The sequence below is a fragment of the Bison bison genome, unplaced genomic scaffold (assembly GCF_000754665.1).
Source record: "Bison bison bison isolate TAMUID 2011002044 unplaced genomic scaffold, Bison_UMD1.0 scf7180017864061, whole genome shotgun sequence".
In the NCBI taxonomy this organism is placed as follows: Eukaryota; Metazoa; Chordata; class Mammalia; order Artiodactyla; family Bovidae; genus Bison; species Bison bison.
This window is the reverse complement of record NW_011494633.1, coordinates 7,303,299-7,324,903: the sequence shown is the minus strand read 5'-3', so window position 1 is coordinate 7,324,903 and position 21,605 is coordinate 7,303,299. Positions and strand designations below refer to the sequence as shown.

General features: G+C 38.4%; 1 protein-coding gene across 1 annotated transcript in view; it reads right to left on the bottom strand.

Moving 5' to 3' along the window:
• PPP4R4 (protein phosphatase 4, regulatory subunit 4) overlaps window positions 1-21,253 on the bottom strand; it is a 102,137-nt gene extending 80,884 nt beyond the window's left edge. Inside the window, exons 1-2 of the mRNA XM_010836266.1 lie at window positions 21,227-21,253; window positions 21,074-21,147 (exon numbers count right to left, since the gene is read on the bottom strand). Of these exons, the coding sequence (XP_010834568.1) occupies window positions 21,074-21,147; window positions 21,227-21,253 (101 nt within the window). The remainder of the gene's footprint in view (window positions 1-21,073; window positions 21,148-21,226) is intronic.
• Between the last annotated feature and the right edge of the window lie 352 nt (window positions 21,254-21,605).

The window sequence follows — 21,605 nt, the reverse complement described above, 5'->3', positions numbered from 1 at the left end:
CCGTGGATATGTCTTAGAATTACTCTAACCTTTCCTCTCTCCCTCACAGCCCACATCAAGTCTCACAACAGTATACAAGATGAGCATTTTCCTCACTTGTTCTAGGGTAGAATGAACTTATCAAGGAGCAAACATATCTGCCGCATTAATAAATTTTTTCTTATTTTGTTTATGTATTCTTTATTCAGGTTTTTTTTCCATATTATATTTCAGTATTAACAGGATAATATTGCATGTTAACTTTGATATGTTTTTAATTTGATATACATAGAAGGACAATGATTGTTAAAATTTAGTTGCAATTATATATATATACTAATTCCCACACACAAACACATATATGTATATACTAGGTCACAATTTTTAAATGTATTCCTTACTTGTGAATCATGGTAAAAAAGATTTTTTTGAAAATCACTGTTCTACAGTGTTCTGCAAAGAGTAAAAGGGAAGATTACCAACATCTGCCCTAAATATTGAGCTATAACAGGAATATTGAAAGGTATGTAAAACATGAGTTCAAGAATAACTTTACAAACTTGGAAGATTCCTGGAAACATTGTAATATCTCCCTTTATTCTTCTTAATGTCCCCATTAACAGATGGTAGTAAAAAATCCATTTTAAAATACTTTTAAAAAATATAGAGATATATGACAGAGCAATGGAAAGGGACTAGCTAAGAGAACTGGGTTTATGTATCAGCCAATCCAAGAAGCTAAGAACCCAGGAGAAAAACAGAATAGTAACTGACAGCTATTTTTAAAGACAGAGAAACAGAGAAAATAAGGCCAAATCTCTGGCACCTGCAGAAAGAAAGGATGATAAATAGCTATCCTAGGGAGGGGAGGAGACCTGATTACTTAACCTATAGAAGATGGGTGGGCTGATATGTTTAATAATTCAGTGTTTATTCAAGAGCTGCTGGGGACCAGGCACTCGTTCTGGAGTCGCCAGCACAATCTAATGATTCTTTACATCTAGCCAGAGAAAGTATCAGACAACAAATACGGAACTGCGTGCTTATCACATATTGGACTCCGAGGTGAGCCCTGGCAGGAACATGGTGATAGACAGACAGACACAAACCCTGCCCTGTTAGAGCTTCATAGTCAAAGAACAGGTTAAAAAAAAAAAATCAATGAAGTCATGCTAAGTATGCAAAGACCCATTAAGGAACAGTCCACAGTACTATCAAGAACACTTTTGGTATGGAGGTCAAGGAGGCCTTCCCTGAAAAGTCAAGCCCTGAAAGATGAGCACGAATCAGCGACAAATGAGAGAGTGGAAGGAACAGTGTGTTCCAAGGTCCCAGGCTGATGGGATTTATTCAATGATTTCATAAAGGCTTACTGATCTCTCAGTATTTTACAGTCACTGTGCTCTGGAAATAGAAAACAATAAAAACAAAGCACTCTGATTCTGTGTATCTGAATTAGAGTGGCAAGGAAGGAATGCCTTCTTGCAGAAATAAAATCAATAGGACTTAATACAAAACTAATGACTGAGAGAAAAAGGAAGAGTATAAGATTATTCCCAGGTCTCCCTCCAGCACAATTTAAAAGGATGGTCAGGCTCCAGTGACAAGTACAGGCATATTTAGATAAAAAGTAAAGAATTCTGTTTTGGGCACATTGAGTCTGAAAAGCCAGCAAGGCATTCTGGTAGAGACGTGGTGGTGGTGGCAGCACCTGGCAGACATACTGGCCCAAAGGCAGGAAGAAAAGCCCAAGCTACAGCCACCGGTTTGGAAATTCTGTCAGAGAGATACTAAGTCTGGAAGAGGAGAATATGACACTTCTAGATTTAGTATATGGAGAAAGCAATGGCACCCCACTCCAGTACTCTTCCCTGGAAAATCCCATGGATGGAGGAGCCTGGTAGGCTGCAGTCCATGGGGTCGCTAAGAGTCAGACACGACTGAGCGACTTCACTTTCACTTTTCACTTTCATGCATTGGAGAAGGAAATGGCAACCCACTCCAGTGTTCTTGCCTGGAGAATCCCAGGGACGGCGGAGCCTGGTGGGCTGCCGTCTATGGAGTCGCACAGAGTCGGACACGACTGAAGCGACTCAGCAGCAGCAGATTTAGTATAAGGAGAGTCCCTAACATAATATACATAGACCCTGTCTGCTCCTCTGACTGATGCTACTGTAAATTGGGCACCACATCAGGAGAAATACAAACAAATCATTGTAAAATGTAAAAGCTCGTTGGTCAACCCAAAATCAATCTGTAAAAGTTGCGTGAAATAGTGAATCCTTTTCCGTGACGTTAACAACAGGATATGATGGAATGGTGCTGAAGAGGGCCTATACATATTAATTCAATCCCTCACACTGCGACAATGAATAAACCAGCATCCACAGAGACTATGGAAGTAGTTCAAGGCTTGCTGTTGTTCAGTCACCAAGTCATGTCTGACTCGGTGACCCCACGGACTGCAGCATGCCGGGCTCCCCTGTCCACTGAGTCAGTGATGCTATCTATCCATCTCATCCTCTGCTGCCCGCTTTTCCTCTTGCCCTCAATCTTTCCCAGCATCAGGATCTTTTCCAATGAATAGTCTCTTTTCATCAGGTAGCCAATGTATTAGAGCTTCAGCTTCAGCATCAGTTCTTCCAATGAATATTCAGGGTTGATTTCCTTTAGGATTGACTGGTTTGATCTCCTTGCTGTCCAAGGGACTCTCAAGAGTCTTCGCCAGCACCACAGGGTTAGCCAGCTAGTTAGTGTTCAAGGTTAACGAGCTAGTCATTGCCACAGTCAGGATACTACCTCTACAAAGCAAGAATCTAATTTAAATAAAACAACGAAACTAAAGTCGCTCATGAGTTCCTTAATAACAACTTAATTTCACACATATATTTTCTTCTTTTGAAGGAGCAGAGAAATGTACTAACCACGTGCTGCTGCTGCTGCCACTTCAGTTGTGTCCAACTCTGTGCGACCCCAGAGATGGCAGCCCACCAGGCTTCCCCATCCCTGGGATTCTCCAGGCAAGAACACTGGAGTGGGTTGCCATTTCCTTCTCCAGTGCATGAAAGTGAAAAGTGAAAGTGAAGTCGCTCAGCTGTGTCCAACTCTTTATGACCCCATGGACTGCAGCCTTCCAGGCTCCTCCATCCATGGGATTCTCCAGGCAACAGTACGAGAGTGGGCTGCCATTGCCTTCTCCGATTAACCACGTGAGGAAAGCTGATAACTAGGGTGCGCACAGAGTTAAGTTTACAGTCACGGAGCAAGAAAGAGTCTCAGCAGCATGACTAGTTCAGCTCCCTCACTTCACTGACAGAATTCAGAGGAGTTAAATGATGCTCCTAAGGTCACACAGCTGGTTAGTACTGTGCTCTGTTTCTTAGCAACAGGGATTAAAAGAAAAACTCAAGTTGCTGTACATAGCTTTCACTGCCAAATAAAAAGAAACATAAAATTAATTAGTCTAGAGACTAATAAACATTGCTGTTGAATCGCTAAGTCGTGTCCAACTCTTTTGAGACCCCACAAACTATAGCCCGCCAGGCTCCTCTCTCTACAGGATATTTTCAGGCAAGAATACTGGAGTGGGTTGCCCTTTCCTTCTCCAGGGGATCTTCCCAACCCAGAGATGGAACCCATGTCTCTTACATTGGCAGGCAAGTTCTTTATCACAGTGCCACCTAGGAAGCCTGATTTTATATATATGTATGTGCTATGCTGAGTCATTTCAGTCGTGTCCAACTCTTTGTGATCCTATGGACTGTAGCCTCCCAGGCTCCTCCATCCATGGGGATTCTCCAGCCAAGAATAGTGGAGTGGGTTGCCAAGCCCTCCTCCAGGAGAATCTTCCCAACCCAGGGATCAAACCCAGGTCTCCCACACTGCAGGCAGAATCTCTACCATCTGAGCCACCAGGTAAGCCCATATTTACATATAGAGCTAACCAATAAAACATATGTCATTCTAGAACATGAAGAAATATTTTTCTTGAAGAGCAAAAAAAAAAAAGGAAGCCACATCTACTTACCCACCTGTATACCAAAAGAAATGAGTAAAATGCTGGGATTTTTGACCCTCCAACAAGTTTCTGCTAATCCAATATTTGAAAATCATTTTGACTAAACAAATGTTTTCTCACTAATGTGTCTATCAGTAAACTACAATAAGCCGCGTGAATGTTCCTATTTAGTAAATGAAAGATTTAATCAGCTTAAATAGCAGAGATGAGGAACAGGGATATTCCTACGTTTTTAAACCTGCGACAGTAAGTATTGATGCTGGTGCCACTTATCTTAGATAAGTAGGCAACCCAAATCAGGAAAGATCTGATGGAAATGATAGAGCTAGCGATGCAGATATTTGAGAAAACATTAAAGCAGAAGGAACAGCAAGTGCAAAAGCACTGAGGTAATGTGCACTTGGTATATTTAATGAACAGCAAGGATGGCTGGAGTACACAGCAAGTGAAGAAGAGAATAGTAGGAAGTGAAGTCAGAGCTGTAATGGGGAAAAAGCAGAGGTCAGAGAAGTCAGGCCAAGTACATGCTCAAACCATAATGGAACTAAATTAGAAATCACTAACAAAATAAGTATGCAGAAAATCTCCAAACATTTGGAAATGAAATAATGCACTTCTAAATGACTCATGAGTTTCATGAGTCAAAGAAGAAATCTTGAGATAAATTAAAATTTTTTTCAACTAAATGATAATGAAGATACAACATATCAAAATTTGTAGGATGCAGCTAAAGGGAAATTTACAGCATTAAAAATGTACACATTAGAGTAGAAGAACATTCTAAAAATCAATTACCTGAGTTTCCCCTTAAGAAACTAGAGAAAGAAGAGAAAATTAACTGCAAAACAAGGAGAATGAAGGAAATAATAAACATTAGAATAAAATCAAAGAAACTGAAAACAGGAAAATATTAATAATAATAATGATGAAACCAAAAGCTGGTTCTTTGAAAAGATCCACAAAAAAAAAAACAAACAAACAAAAAAAACCTGGTAAACCCCTAGCCATGTTAAACAAGAAAAAAAGCAAGAAGACACAAATTAGCAAGATCAAGAATAAAAGATAGGTAGCACATCACTACTGGGCCCACAAACATTAAAAGGGAATATTAGCATAGCATAATTTGATGCCCATAAATTCAATAATGCAGATAAAACAGAGTTAAGTATCCAAAACTATCAAAACTCACTCAAGAAGAAATAAATGAGCTCAATAGCACTATATCTATTAAATAAATAGAATTTTTAGTTTAAAACCTTTCAAAAATAAAATTCCAGGCCCAGATGGTTTAATGGGTGAATTCTACCTAACATTTAAGGAAGAAATAATACCAATTCTAGATAATCTCTTCCAGAAAAATAGAAAACCACCTCCCAAGTGATTTCATCAGCATTCCTCTAAAACCAAAAACTAGGCAAAGATATAAGAAAAGTGCAAACCAGTTTTCTCTCATTAAAATAGATGTTAAAATCCTCAAAAACATTGTAGCACATAGAACCCAGAAACACAAAAAGAAAAATTCATCAAGTAGATTTCATCCCAAGAATGCAAGGCTGGTTAATCATTTGAAAGCTGATCAGTGTAATTCACCATATTAAAGGACTCAAAAAGAAAAGTCATGTATATTATCAATAGATTCAGAAAAAAAATTCAACAAGATTTAATACCCATTCATGATAAAAACTCTCAGCAAATTAGGAAGGAATAGAAAAGACTTCCTTAACTTAATGATAATCTATTAGAGGCTTTCCAGGTTGCTCAGTAGTAAAGAATCTTTCTGCCAAGCAGGAGATGCAGGAGATGTGGGTTCAATCCCTGGGTCAGGAAGATCCCTTGGAAGAGCAAATGGCAACCCACTCCAGTATTTCTGCCTAAAAAGTCCCATGGAAAGAGGAGCCTGGTAGGCTGCAGTCTATAGTATCACAAAGAGTCAGACACGACAGGGCACACAGGTATTAAGAGACTTACAGCCAACATCTTACCTAACGATGAGAGACTGAATGTTTTCACCCTAAGACCAGGAGCAAGGCTGAAAGGTCCTCTCTCACCACTGAAACAGTGGAGGAATCTGGCAGATACAACTTTAACCCAAGTGATCAGGATTAACATCACCAGTGATAAGTCATACTAATGTCAAGTACCTCTGAAATGACAGGATGAGACAGGCATGTCTATGCCTCTATGACACTCTTTCTAAAAGTCTATAACTCCAATCTAACAATGAGAAAAACATCAAACACAAGTTGAAGGGCATTCTACAAAATACCTGACTAGTACTCTTTAAAACTATAGATTGCGAAAAGCAAGGAAAAGACTAAGAATATGTAACAGCCAAGAGAAGACTAAGGAGCTATGACTAAATGCAATATCATGGGCTGGATCCTGAAACAGGAAAAAAGGACATTAGTGAAAAAATTGGTGAAATTCAAACAATGTCTAGCACTTAGTAAACAGTATTGTACCAACATTAATTTCTCAGTTTTGACAAATATATGTAAAGATGTTAGTTTTAGGGAAAACTGGTAATAGGCATACAGTAATTATTTTTGTAACTTCTCTGGAAATCTAAAATAATTCCAAAATTTAAAAACCTTTTTTTAAAAAAGTAAAAGGGTAGAAAAAGATATACTGTGTAAACACTAACCAAAAGAAAGCTGGAAAGAGTATATTAATATCAGATAAAGTAGACTTAAAACAAGGAATATTTCTAGGGATAAAGACAAACATTACATAGCTATGAGAGACTACTTCAATGAAAAACATAACAACCTTAACAGTATATACACTAATTACAAAAATCAAAATACACGAACTACTGGTAAAAGTGATATATGTGAAAGAAGGAGTAGACAGATCTGTTAGAGACTTCAATATTCTACTTTTTTAGATAGTAGAACAAATAGAAAATATTCTTAGAGATATAGAAGATCTGAAAAATATCAACCAACTTGACCAATTGACATTGATAGACTATTACACCCAACAACAGGAGAATACATATTCATACACCTGAATAATTACCAAGACTGGCCCATGCTCTGGTCAAAAAACAAACCTCAGTATATTTAAAAGAAATGACATCAAAGTGCTGTCTGTGACCATTACAGAATTAGACTAGAAACAGGAAGATATCTGGAAAAATCCCACAAACAACTGGAAAACTATGCGAGATATGCATACATACCAACCACAGGTGTAAATCATCTCTCTCCATCCCCACTATCATCAGAGCTACATGGGGAGATGCCTTCTCCTCCACATTCCCATGCTGGACTTTTGCGAGTCCTTTTCCCCTTCAAGAATGTCCATTACGCAAGGAAATATAGGTCGTATGTTTATTACGAAAAGTTATTTCCAAGCAAATGCAGCTTGGAAGCTTGTTTCCAAGAGAATTTTCATGACTATTCTAAACTCATCAGACTCCTCAGCCTGATTTTTCACCTGAATATGTAAATATTTTTATGCTAGCCATATAACTTTCAATCTGCCCCAAACATATTCAAACCAAATCTACAGAACTCTTTAAAGAAAATATTGTTGTACTCCAACAGCTTTTGGTAAAAAAATAAAAATAAAAACAAAACAGTATTTTCAGATTCATTATAACACTACTACATCTACTCCTTAACGAAACATAGGCACTTTCCTGAATTATGAATATCTTCTTCAAAAATGACCTTTTAAAAAGAGCTCTGAAACTGTTCACCTATCCAAGGTGAAGATCCCTTAGATAGATGTCCATTAGCACCGCCTAGTGGAGCAAATAACCGAGGTTCAACATCTTTTCTTTATCTTCTTAGAACTGAAGACACCTGCTAAAGCAAGATGGACCCTTTTGCGGAAACTCAGAGAGACAGTGAAGGACAGGGAAGCCTAGCATGATGCAGTTCATGGGGTGGCAAAGAGCTGGACACGACCTAGCAATTGAACAACAACAACTCATCATATCACCTGGAGTAAAGAGGAAACAGTGCTTAAAGAACTTAAGTGACTTGAATGTGACTGCAGAGACACCAGGTCCCCTGATTCTGGCCCTTTTTCTACCACATGCTATAGCTACGTGGGAGGAAAAAAATTAACCGCAACACTTACCTTATACCACAAACAAAATTGAAGTGGAAATGAATCATAAATCTAAAATCAAGAGCTAAAACCACAAAATTTCTGAAAGAAAGCATAGGAAAAAATTTAATGACCCAGATTTGGCAAAGATTTCCTAAATATAACACAAAAAACACTAACTATAATGAAAAAAATCACTAAATTAGACCTCAACAAAATTAGACCATAGCAAAGCAAAGAAACTTTGCTCTCTAAAAGATAGGTACACTTAGAAAAATTAAAAAGGAAGCCACAGACTGGCAGAAAATATTTGCAAAGCACATACCCAACTAAAGGGAGTTCCCAAGTGGCACTGGTGGTAAAGAATCCACCTACCAATGCAGGAAACTAAGATACACAAGTTCGATCCCTGGGTCGGGAAGATCCCCTGGAGAAGGGCATGACAACCCACTCCAGTGTTCTGGCCTGGAGACTCTCATGGACAGAGGAGCCTGGTGGGCTATGGTCCATAGGGTCGCAAAGATTTGGACATGACTGAAGCAAATTGGCATGCACTCATATCCAACAAATAGGCAAAAGATTTAAATATACCTTTACCAAACAAGATATATGTGTCTGACTCACAAATACATGTAAAGATGCTCAATGTCCACTGATCATTTGGGAAATCCAAATTATAAATACAATGACTACCACTACTCTAGAGCACTGGTAATACCACCAGAATGCCTAAAACCAAAAAGAGACGGCTCATACCAAGTATCAGTAAGTATACATATTGAGCAGTCCAAACTCTCATACAATGCTGGTGGAAATGTAAAAGTGTACAATCACTTGGAAACAGTTCAGCAGTTTAAGAATACACTGTACCTACTATATACCCAGCCATTCCACTCTCCAGCTGTTCACCAGAGGAAAGAAAGCACATGTCCACCCAAAGATCTGTAAATGAATGTTTACAGCCACTTAGTCTGTAATACCCCCAAACTAGAAATGATCCAAATCTCCATCGACTGGTGAATGCATAAACAAAATGGACTATATCTTTAAAATGGAATTATCAATAATAAAAAGGAATGAACCATTGATACATGCAACATCATGAATGAACTTGAAAATTATGTTGAGTAAAAAGAAGCCAGATGAAAAAGTAGCTACTATATGATTGATTTCTATAAAATTCTATAAATTGAAAACATATCTGTAGTGTCAGAAGGCAGATCAGTGGTTGCCTGGAGCGGGGGAAAGAATGAGAAGGAAGGGAAAGAACATTACAAAGGAACACAAAACTACACAGAGGAGTGACGGCTGTGTTCATTATCTTAATGGTGATGATGCTTTTATGGGGGTAGATATATATGAAGTGAAAGTCACTCAGTCATGTTCAACTCTTTGCGACTCCATGGACTATACAGTCCATAGAATTCTCCAGGCCAGAATACTGCAGTGGGTAGCCTTTTCTTCAGAGGATCTTCCCAACCCAGGGACTGAACCCAGGTCTCCCGCATTGCAGGCAGATTCTTTACCAGCTGAGCCACAAGGGAAGCCCATATATATATATATATACACATGTGTGTATATAAATGCATCAAACTGTATGGTTGAAGTATGTGCCAGTTATTTGACATCAATTATACCTCAATAGAACTGAATGAAAAAATATATACTCATCCAATAACCAGCATTCCATTCTCAAGCATTAGCCAAGAGATAGGAAAACATATGCCTATGTTCTAGAACAGGAGAATTTGCCACTGAAGTATACTGACAAAAAGCAGATCATCTGTTGCCCAGGCTCAGGGTGGAGGATTAACTGCAAAGGGGCACCATCTGGGAGACAAGATTTTATAACTACATGAATTCTCTGGATAGGAATTTTCCTATACATCCAAAGTAAAGGATGTTCTGAACTGCCAGCAGTTTATTTAAAAGACCAAGAACAATTATTCTTTACTGAACAAGACTCTACACCAAGCATTCTGCCCTCCACATACATTCCCAAATCTTCTTAACAATCCTACAATGTAGGTTTTATTATTCCCAGTTTAGATTAGGAGGCTTGAGCCCAAATAAGAAACTTAGCCTAGGTTTCTCAATAGATAAATGAGCAAGTCTCGGCCTCGGAGAATAAATCTGGTATGTCTTAATATAAAGTATTTCTGACACTACATACTGCCTTCTCAATGCCCAACATACTTATTAACTAGAGATGACTTCTATTCTACTAAAATTTAAGAAAAGTGTGTTTGCTTCCTTATACAAGTATCAATACTTCCTTGAACACAAGTATTTGCTGGTACAAGGCCACTCATTCCCCAGGAGATGCCTAATACAAAGCAAGTACTCAATAAATATTTTGTGTGTCTTAAGCTAAATTAATTTTTAAAAAAAAAAAGCTAAGATTAGGGCATCTGGTCCTATCACTTCATGGCAAACAGGGGAAAACTGGAAGCAGTGAGAGATTTTATTTTCTTAGGCTCCAAAAATCACTGCAGATGGTGAGGGCAGCCATGAAATTAAAATTTCTATCCATACTCTGATGATATATCTTGTATTTTAATTTGAATTCCCAGTTTGCTGTTGTGCTGTCTCTTTGAATGAAATACAAATCTTTTGAGAGTGTCATGGGGAAAAAAAAGACACTTGTTCCCTGGAAGAAAAGCTATGACAAACCTAAACAGCACATTAAAAAGCAGAGACATCACTTTGCCGACAAAGTTTCGTATGGTCAAAGCTACGGTTTTTCCAAAGTCATGTACAGATGTGAGACGTGGACCATAAAGAAGGCTGAGCATTGAAGAATTGATGCTGTCAAACTGTGGTGCCAGAGAACATTCTTTAGAGTCCCTAGGATAGCCAGGAGATCAAACCAGTCAGTCCTAAAAGAAATCAACCCTGAATATCATTGGAAGGACTGATGTTGAAGCTGAAACCAATAATTTGGCCAACTGATGCGAAAAGCCAACTCATTGGAAAAGACCTTGATACTGGGAAAGACTGAAGGCAAAAGGAAAAGGAGAGGCAGAGGATGAGATGGCTAGAAAGGATCATCAACTCAACGGACATGAATTTGAGTAAACTCAGGGAGATGGTGGTAGACAGGGGAGCTTGGCGTGCTGCAGTTGTCCATGGGGTCACAAAGAGTTGGAAACAACTTAGAACTGAACAACAACAACAACCTAAATTCATAAAATTTATTCTAAAGTAATTGCTAGTTGCATTTTAAATCTTCTCCATTATTAGCATCTCTGATTTGGAGGGGAAATTACACTGTAAGACACATCTGCATACAAGAATATAATAGATTTTGCTATTATTTCTGACATCATTACTACATACCAATATTATAAAGTCAAAAAGGTGGTGACTGTGAAGAACTAAGAATGAACACTTTCTCCCTGCCTCTCACACCTGGTGGCCAACAATGGCCAGCAAAAGATATTGCAAAAAGCAAAATATCTATGTTGAAAGAGGTATAAATTTAAAGATCACTGAAACACTCACGCGTGCATGCTCAGCTGCTTCAGTCGTGTCCGACTCTTTGTGATCCTATGGACTGTAGCCCGCCAGGCTTCTCCATCCACGGGATTCTCCAGGCAAGAATACTGGAGTGGGTTGCCATGCCCTCCCCCAGGGGATCTTACCCAGGGATCGAACCTGGGCCTCCTGCATTGCACTCCTCATTACCATTGAGCCACTGGGGAAGCCCTTAATTCCCTTCATGTGACCCTAATTCTAAGAGTTATGATTTTTACCACTTAGTTGAGTCAATACTTTAAATAATAATGTAACTACTAAGAAACCACTATACAACAAGATTGGGAGTAAAGCAATAAAACCCCCAATTTTTACTGGGAACTAATTAGATAAGTTTGGGGACAAAATTCAGTCTCCTTGTGCCTCACTTAGCTACGTCTCAAGTGTCAGTATGAACTAATTGTTCATGAAAATAAATATATACACACACAAACATATATATACATTTATAACATCCACACATCTATATGCCATAATATAGGTACATTGCAGTTACAGAACTTAACCTGCATTTTATTTGAATCTTCATACAAGCATTTGTTTTAGCATTACTTTATAGTATATTTTCTCATAGAAACCTATAGGTATTTTATTTATTTATATTTATTTTTTCATATTTATTTATATGGCTGTGATGGGTCTTACAGCACGTGGGATCTTTGGTCTTCATTGTGGCATCTGAACTCTTTAGTTGAGGCATGTGGGATTTAGCTCCCTGACCAGGGATTGAACCCAGGCCCCCTGCATTGGGAGCACAGAGGCTCAGCTACTGGGCCACCCGGGAAGTCCCACATGTAGGTATTTAAATAAGGGATCAAAAACAGCTATGTTAACAAGATGAAAACTGCTCAAATCTCTCACAATTGCATCCTGTTATTAAGCTCTAGGTCTTCCCAATGACATTATACGGGTCACCTTTACATTGATGAAAATAGTTTACTCTTTATTTTTAAGCTTTTCTTGCAGATCCCATGAAAGCATTCTGCTTTCCACTGATGTCACAGACAGCCTTCAGAAGCTCCAGTAAATAGGAAAAAAAGAAACAGATGCCTCCCATCGTTGTTCTCATAGCAAAAGATAAGCAAAAGGAGATGGGAAATAATCTCCAAACCCCTTAGATTCAGAGACCTAGTACTTTTCCAAAACAGGGAGTTCAGGGTTTGCCAAGCACTTAAGTAACGAGGCCTCAGCGATGATGCAAGACATACAGCTGGAATCCATTATGTACGCCTCTGAATATGTGAAACAGTAATCCTGCTTATCCTAGGATGCGAAAATGAAGATGCCTCCAATTTCCATGCACAAAGGCAAGAAATCTGTGCATCACTTTCACACTGGATAACTTGGATGATTTTTTAAAAATAGGACCCTTGGAATCATTAAAAAGCACAGCGACGAGAGGTGGCACCCTTGAAAGAAGACCTTCTAATAACCAAGAGTCTCCTAGCCAAGCCATCTAGCACAATTAAAAACTAAGTGTAAAAATTCATGGAAACTCTCTTACATGGAAAGAAAAAGTTGTATGACATAAGTAAATCAGATACAGAATAACAGATAATTATATGGGCTATTACATAGGTAGTTCATTATTGATATACTAGAAATTTCTGTACTACAAAGTTTGTCACTTTTGTTTCCTAAAAAACATAGGGTGAGACCACTCATGCACTGCTGGAAGCAGTATAAACTGTGCAAGCACTTGGGAAGATGGTTTAGCAGTATCTTCTAAGCGGGACATATGCATATGCTGTGACCAGGAGTTCTACGTCTGTGAACATAACTAAAAGAAATGCATGTGTAAAAAAAATAAAATAAAAAAAAAGAAAGAAATGCATGTGTATATTCACCAAAAGACTTGTACAAGAATGTCTGTAGCAGCATTATTCATAACAGCCAAAATCTGAAAACAAATTTCCACCAAGAGTATATATGGTATGTTCATATAATAGAATATCACACAGCCATGAGGATGAACAATCTATTCCTCCATGCAACAGTATGAACAAATCTCTTTTCTAAAAGGTTGAGTAAGAGTAGCTAAACAAAAAACTGTATATTCCATGGTTCTTACTATATTGAGCCCAAACTCAGGCAAACTAATCTATGCTGTTAGATGTTAGGATAGTCGACAGCCTTTGCAGGGAATGGGGGAAACTGGGAAGGGTACAAGACAGGCTGCTAGGCTAACACAACTAGACAACAGGTTACATCCTGTTTCTTAATCTGGATGCCGGCTATAGGGGTGTTTTTTAACTTGTGAAAGCATAACAAGCTGTGTATTTTATGATGTGAGCTCATTTCTGCATATCCTCCAAAAGTTTGTTTTAAAAAACAAACTATATGTTTATGACAGTACTTCTTTAACTGAGATTCTTAATCCATTATTTTGTTTTTTAGAACAGAGCGGTTAAAGAAGAATAGACCAGACCATAGACCAAACTCAATACAGAGACAAGAGAGGAATATTATGAGTATCCAAGGATAAAGCAAGGCCATCACAGCGCATGCTCTGAAAAGGGATCGTATATCTCTCAACAAGGTGTTAGAAGACTCTCAGCTAAGCAACACTCTCCACTTCCCTGGCAAAGGCAAGCTGAGAGCTTAGAGCTAATAGACAGCTCTGTGAAATACCCACACGCTTCTGTTCTAGCCAGGTGAGCTGTAACCAAGAGTCAGCTGTGTTTGTTCTCAGACCAGTTTATCCCAATTTATTTGATACTGAAATTACATAATTTAATTAAATATTACATAAACATATGAATGCAAAGAGTCGTTTCTATGACAACTAAATTGAAAGTTTTAGAAAAACTCAAAGATAAGTTGCCAAAGAAAACTGTTATTGAATTAGGAAGAACAAGACAACTTGCAAAAGATGAGCAAAAAAGATCATAAAAATCTAAAACAGGCTTTCAGACTGCTTCAAAAGCATCTTTAAATTCTCAACTTTAAAGAGACCTGACCTTGACACTGTAAATGTATTATGGAAGTATTTATGCAAGAAAAAGGATTATGAACTGTGTTAAGCACACCCTGACTCAAAAGGCAATGGATCTACAACAAAACTCTGGCAAACAAATGTATTTTTTACACTAAAATGAAATACTGAAAGTATGTATCAATTTTATGATTCCCCACATTAACCAACTCCAGGAATTACCAACTATTCATCTCAATTGTGAGGTATTAAAAGTTGTGATGTGTCTCTTATGTACAACAGTGGAGAAAACTGGGTAAGCAATCCTGGCTACTCAAGACCCACCTCCTCCACCCTCATCACACACACACATACACACACACACACACACACACACACACACACACACACACACACACACTTTCTCTCTGTCTCTCTCACACACCCCATAAGCACCCCACCTCACCAAAACAGTACTAAATGGCAAAAGGCATCAAAAATGAAAAGAAATCAAGACAATAGTAAAGGCAAAAGAAGTGTGATGGTATAGAAGCTCTTGGAAATACGAGCATACAAAGGCAGTTTTCACACATTTCCCATTTGCCTAGCAAACGGGATAAGTACTTTTTAAAGATAAAACAACAAAAAGCAAGCCAGTAGCAAAGCTAATTACTGGAGTTCTTTCTTCCTCATGGTCTCATTGCTGCCTTGTGCTAGTCTTGAGTGCAAGAGTTCCCAGGATGTGATTAGCAACAGCCACAGTTTACAGGATTTTATTTTCAGATTTGGCAGAATTCTCAGTCTGTGCTTTCACTAGGGGGAGAACTTACTATTTTCTTAATTAAAAGGCGGGCAGTGGGGGGAAAAGGGGGGAGCGCAGAAGGGAAAAAGCTCCTAATTAAAGATGTACTTTATTTGACTATCCCTAAAAGGCAAAGTGCAAAATTTTTTAAAATTCACAGTGCAAAGTGACAGATGGTTTTAAAGTGACTGTAAAAGAAAGCAACATAAAAGTTACTTTAGATACATTAACAAAGCACATTTAATGCATAATACAAATAGCAAATATTGCTTAAACAGGCTGATCTTGTCATCAGTTTAAAACAATTATAATATGTAAAGATTCTAGTAAATACTATTAGCAAAGGGGACTTCCTTGGTGGCTCAGTGGTAAAGAGGCAAACCCGCCAATGCAGAGGACACGGGTTCGATCCCTGGTCCAAGAAGATCCCACATGCTGTGGAGCAACTAAGCCTGTGTGCCACTACTGAGCCCACACTCTAGAGCCTGTAAGCCAGAGCCACTGAGCCTGCGTGCTGTAACTACCGAAGCCTGTGAGCCTAGAGCCCGTGCTCTGCAACAAGAGAAGCCACTGCAGTGAGAAGCCCCTGCACCACAACAAGCAGTGGGTCCCATCAACTAGAGACAGCCCATGAGCAGCAACAAAGACCCAATGCAACCAAAACTAAATAATAATTAATTATTAAAAATACCATGTATCTAAAATACTATTAGCAAAGGAAGCTAATAGATTATCTATCACAAACCTGTTGATATACTTTACTTGCCTGTTACTTTATCTGATTATTAGAAGGTAAAATTAATACTGCTATCCTCTTTTAAAAATCTGAAATGTACCTTGAGCAGGTAAGTAGTAAGGAATTAGGAACATGGCACAGGAAACAGAAGGAAACTCATATTAACTGGGTTCCCATTTGGTGTCTGGGGCTCCAATTACCATTTTCCACTTAACAGATGAAAAAAACTAGGACTTAACAACCATAAATCACTTGCCCATGGTCACACGGGCAGTAAATGGTAGAATAGTATACACCCTAAATCTGAATCTATGGCCCACAAAACAAAAAAATCAAAAGTTGCTGAATTCACCAGGCATTTTTTGGTCATCTTAACATAAGTAAATCAGATCAGATCAGATAGTCACTCAGTCGTGTCCGACTCTTTGCAACCCCATGAATCGCAGCACGCCAGGCCTCCCTGTCCATCACCAACTCCCAGAGTTCACCCAGACTCACGTCCATCGAGTCAGTGATGCCATCCGGCAATCTCATCCTCTGTCGTCCCCTTCTCCTCCTGCCCCCAATCCCTCCCAGCATGAGTCTCTTCCAATGAGTCAACTCTTCGCATGAGGTGGCCAAAGTACTGGAGTTTCAGCTTTAGCATCATTCCTTCCAAAGAAATCCCAGGGCTGATCTCCTTCAGAATGGACTGGTTGGATCTCCTTGCAGTCCAAGGGACTCTCAAGAGTCTTCTGCAACACTACAGTTCAAAAGCATCATTTCTTCAGCGCTCAGCCTTCTTCACAGTCCAACTCTCACATCCATACATGACCACAGGAAAAACCATAGTCTTGACTAGATGAAACTTTGTTGGCAAAGTAATGTCTCTGCTTTTGAATATGCTATCTAGGTTGGTCATAACTTTCCTTCCAAGGAGTAAGCATCTTTTAATTTCATGGCTGCAGTCACCATCTGTAGTGATTTTGGAGCCCAGAAAAATAAAGTCTGACACTGTTTCCACTGTTTCCCCATGTATTTCCTATGAAGTGATGGGACCGGATGCACAAGTAAATAAATACACCTTATTCCATTAAGAGGTATATATTTATATCACAGCAAAGAATAAGAAAGAACCAAAACAGCAACAACAATAAAACACAGCTTGCCCTCCAAGAGCTTAGTCTATTGAAGAATATGTATGCACACTTTTACGTTAAGGAATACCAAGATATGCAGCCACTAACTGATACGGGAGCTCAGAGAAGCCTGAGATCCATGTGGTTTCAGCAGACAGGAAAGGTCTTATGGAAGATTCAAGACTACAGCTGGATCCTGGCAATGGAAGATGCTGGAGAGGTGTCAATAAAATGAAAGGTATTCCAGGGAAGGGGAAGAGCAGTGAAGGATGAACGTGATGTATCTGAGTAACAGTGAAAAGAGCAACAGGACTGCTTCAAGAAGGAAAGACTGAGTGGAAACAACTCACGTGTCCATCAACTGATGAATGAACAAACAAAACGTGATGTACCCCTATGGTGGAATACTGCCCAGCAATAAAAAGAAAAAAAGCACTGACACACGCTACAACAAGGAAAAACCTTGGGAAGAAAGTCAGAAAAGGCCACATACTGTATAATTTCATTTACATAAAATGCCCAAAAAGACAAATCCATAGAGAAAGTAGACTTCTGGTTCCCAAAGGCTGGGAAGACCGGGCAAAAGTACCAACACAACAGGGAAGTGACTGTTAATAGGTAGAGGGTTTATCTTGCATATGGTGAAAATGTTCTAAAATTGTGGTAAAGAACCCACAACTGTGTGAAAACACAAAACCATTCAACTAAAAATGGCATATGAACTACATCTCAATCAAGCTTTTAGAAAGAAAAGCTGAAGCCCTAATGGGACATCTCATTGCACAGCTAAGATGGAGTCACTTATGCCAAATTAAGGATCTGAAATTTATCTGGCAGGAAATTACATATGTGAGTAAAGGTTTACCTAATGAAAACAGAGTATACAAACTTAGGACCCTTCTCTAACAAATCCATCCACCTGCTTTAAGTACACTTCTAAAACATATGCCAAACTCACAAAGGGAGAGAACTAGAAGATGTTGTGATATGATTTTGACTAAGCCACAAGCTGTGACTATTAGGAAAGCTGTTTTGCTTCACAGCTAAACGCCACAGACGGGTACAGCAGCATCCCATTTATGCAAAACCACAAAATCATCTGTGTCAAATCTTCAAATAGTGTAATGTTCTAAACTTAATTATGAAAACAACATTAATAATTGATCTGTCATATTTTAGGGTAAGATAATGAACAGTGTAATCTGGTTTTCATTGGACAGTAGTCCAATATAATGCCTTTTTAGACACTACATTCAGTTTAAATGCTATCAGAACCCCCACTAATATAAAGCATTTCCTACTGATATTTACACATTTGAATCTGAATTCTAAGGTAGCATAATCTCCAAAATAGATGTAATATACAAAAATAAGACAACTAAAAAAACAAATCTGACATTCAAAAGCAAGGAGGAAAATTCTGGGTAGAGAATATCTAAAACAGAGGAAAAGGTAATGTACTCAAAAATAAACCTGAAAATCATAGGAAAAAAAAGAACTCAGTATTAGATTTTATAGCACTGGGAAATACAAATAGGAAAAAAAGGAATACATTACATTTAAAATAGAAGGCTCAATACGTGAGACAAGAGGCTTTAACAGCTTTAACAGAGGCAAAGTTTGGAACACGTCCATAAGACAATCCCACACCCTTCCCCTGAATCCCAGGGAAGAAAGAACCTTTCAGGCAGGCCTCGTGTTCTCTCTTCAGAAGCTGTCCTAAAGGTGAAACCCCACTTTCCCCTAGGAGGGGGTGAGATGGCAGGAATACAAAAAAAGAACTTGGCTGGAGGACCCATGCACAACCAAACTAGTGTTTGCCTTTGGAGTCACCTTGCAAACCTCCTTCAAGGTAGATGAGCCACAAGAAACTAAAGGAGGTATCAGATTTCTTTCCAAACTCTCTTGCCTAAGAAGGAGAGGCCCCATCTGTCTCTGTAAGGGCTTTGTAAGTTCTAGAATTGGGTGAAACTCACGTCCTGTGTCCGAGAACCACTGACAATTTAGACGACCTGGTTCGCTAACAATAAAAGCAAAACAGAAAATAAGCTATCCTCAAAAAGAAGCCTTGTCACAGATACCTAGAATGAGGTATCCGCTGTCGCAAGTAAGTAGAGCAAGACTCTCTATTTCCTAATTGTAAGCCAGCGTTTATCTGGAGAGGATTCAGTAGGAGTAAGTAGGCAGTGACTTCACATCATCAACTGCTGTATGCTAAAAGAAGCTTACCCAATTTTCACCAGTTGTCTGCCTACTCCAAACAAGAGAATTGTGGGAAAAGGCAGATGCTTACAACTTCTGTTCACAATATTGGATATGTTCATCATTAAGGAATAAAGTACTTCAAATATTATACAATTATCAATGACTCTATGAAACATCAAAAACACATACTGCTAATTCATACATAAATAAAATCATTTTATTTTGCAATAAATAGGTAGATAACACCAGAAACTAATGCAACACTGTAAATCAACTACACTCCAATAAGTGGCTTCCCAGGTGGCGCTAGTGGTAAAGAACCTGCCTGCCAATGCAGATATTGGTTTGATCCCTGGGTCAGGAAGATCCTCTGGAGGAGGGCACGGCATAGTATTCTGGGGTGAAGAATCAGAGAATCAGACAGAGGAGCCTGGCGCGCTACAGGGTCGCAAAGAGTTGGACACGACTGAAGCAAAAGCAGCAGCAGCATACTCCAATACAAAAATGTTTTTAAATAATAAAATAAATAGAAATGATGAGAGCAGGCTACTATAAATCACCAAAAGAGGAACGGAAACAACATCGACATAAAGCCTAAGATCCGGTAACATTTTAAAGTAACAGAATTATTGAAGAGAATGGTCTAAATTATAAGCATGCTAAAATTCTGACTTAAATAAGAACAGAAGCCAAGATGTCAGAATAAGAAAATGGAAGTCAAGGAGAGGGTTGCTTTTTTTTTTAAAGGGGGAAAAAAAAAAAAAAAATTCAAAGAATACCATGGGACTAGAAACATGATCTATAAAACAAGAAAAGAACAAGAAACTTGCCAGCACCTGAAACTGGCAAAGCAGACCTGAGCTAAGGAAACAAGGATAGCAAATATTCCAAGGAGGTCAATAGTACCAGTTTTCAAAATCTGATTCCAGAAAACAAAAGCGAAAACTAAGTTGCCAAAAGGGGAAAAAGAAATGTGCAAGAAAAATGTTAAAACAATGTACACAAAATACCTTAGGAAAATTTCTATTTCTGAAGTATTTTTATATATTCATTAAATGCTCACATTAGCTTTTAAACTTAAATCCACAGCACAATTTTTTAAATAGCTGAAAGAAATCTTATAAATATTGTCATAACCATTTGGCGTAAGCAATTCTGTAGAGCTTATGAGATGAACCTTAAGTGAGTGTAGACTCAAATTTTAAAATCTCTTAGGCAAAATTATAAAGCGCACATAGCAAAAGCAATATAAACAGGTTATCCTGAGGAAAAATACTGAACTACCATATTGGCGGATTTTTTTTTCTGTAAATACCATATAAAGTTCAAACTCTACAATTAACTTAAAATTAATCACTGGATATTCTTAACTGTCATCTAAATTTACCAGCTCTTATGTGAACACAACCAAAGCTGCAAAAATTTTTTTTTTTTTAAGATTTAACTCAAACCATGAGTTGTTCTGTTCCTCCTTCAAGCAATATTCTATAAGCTAGGTACCTTAGTTGATTTCAGTTCTGAAATTCATAGGCCCACATCTAAATCTAATTTATGACATAATTAAGTGCTGTGCATGCAAAGCACTCTGTTCAAGTGGTTAAGTAAATCTGAACATAACAGTAACATGACATTTCAGAAATCATTTGTGGATGCTGCCACAGGAAAAGAGAAGGAATTATCACAAAAAGACTTTACGAAATACCTGAGCAGATAAACAGCCCTTTCAATATCACTGAGGTCTTCATCAACTGTCAATCTTTCTATTTCTTCTGGTGTCTGTCAAGTGTAAAATACAAATTATGCACACAAACATCAGCTCAAGTCTTGCCTCCAGGGACCCTATATGAGTACAGACTAATGAAAAAGTTTCGCAATTAAGCATTATCCTCAAAAACTAATTAAGGGGTCTGCCACCCTCAAATCAGATATCTCTAATGGTCGGGTTTAGGTGGTGGAGTTTGGGGGGCTCTGGGGCTTTTTTTTTTCGTTTACTCTTCTAGCTTCTAGACTGAAGCCTGAGAAACGCTCTGTGGCTTCAGAACCTTGCTGAAATCAATTGTATGTGCATATGTAAAATATGTACGTAGTTTTCATCTCTAATATCTAAGAGTGTTTTGCCAACATTTCCATCCCAGGAAATGCTTAAAAGGGGTCGGGGGTGGGGGTAGGGATGAAGACTGCAGCCAGCGGAGGGAGAATGAGAAAGACGAAATCTGGATTGGGGGAGGGAAGGG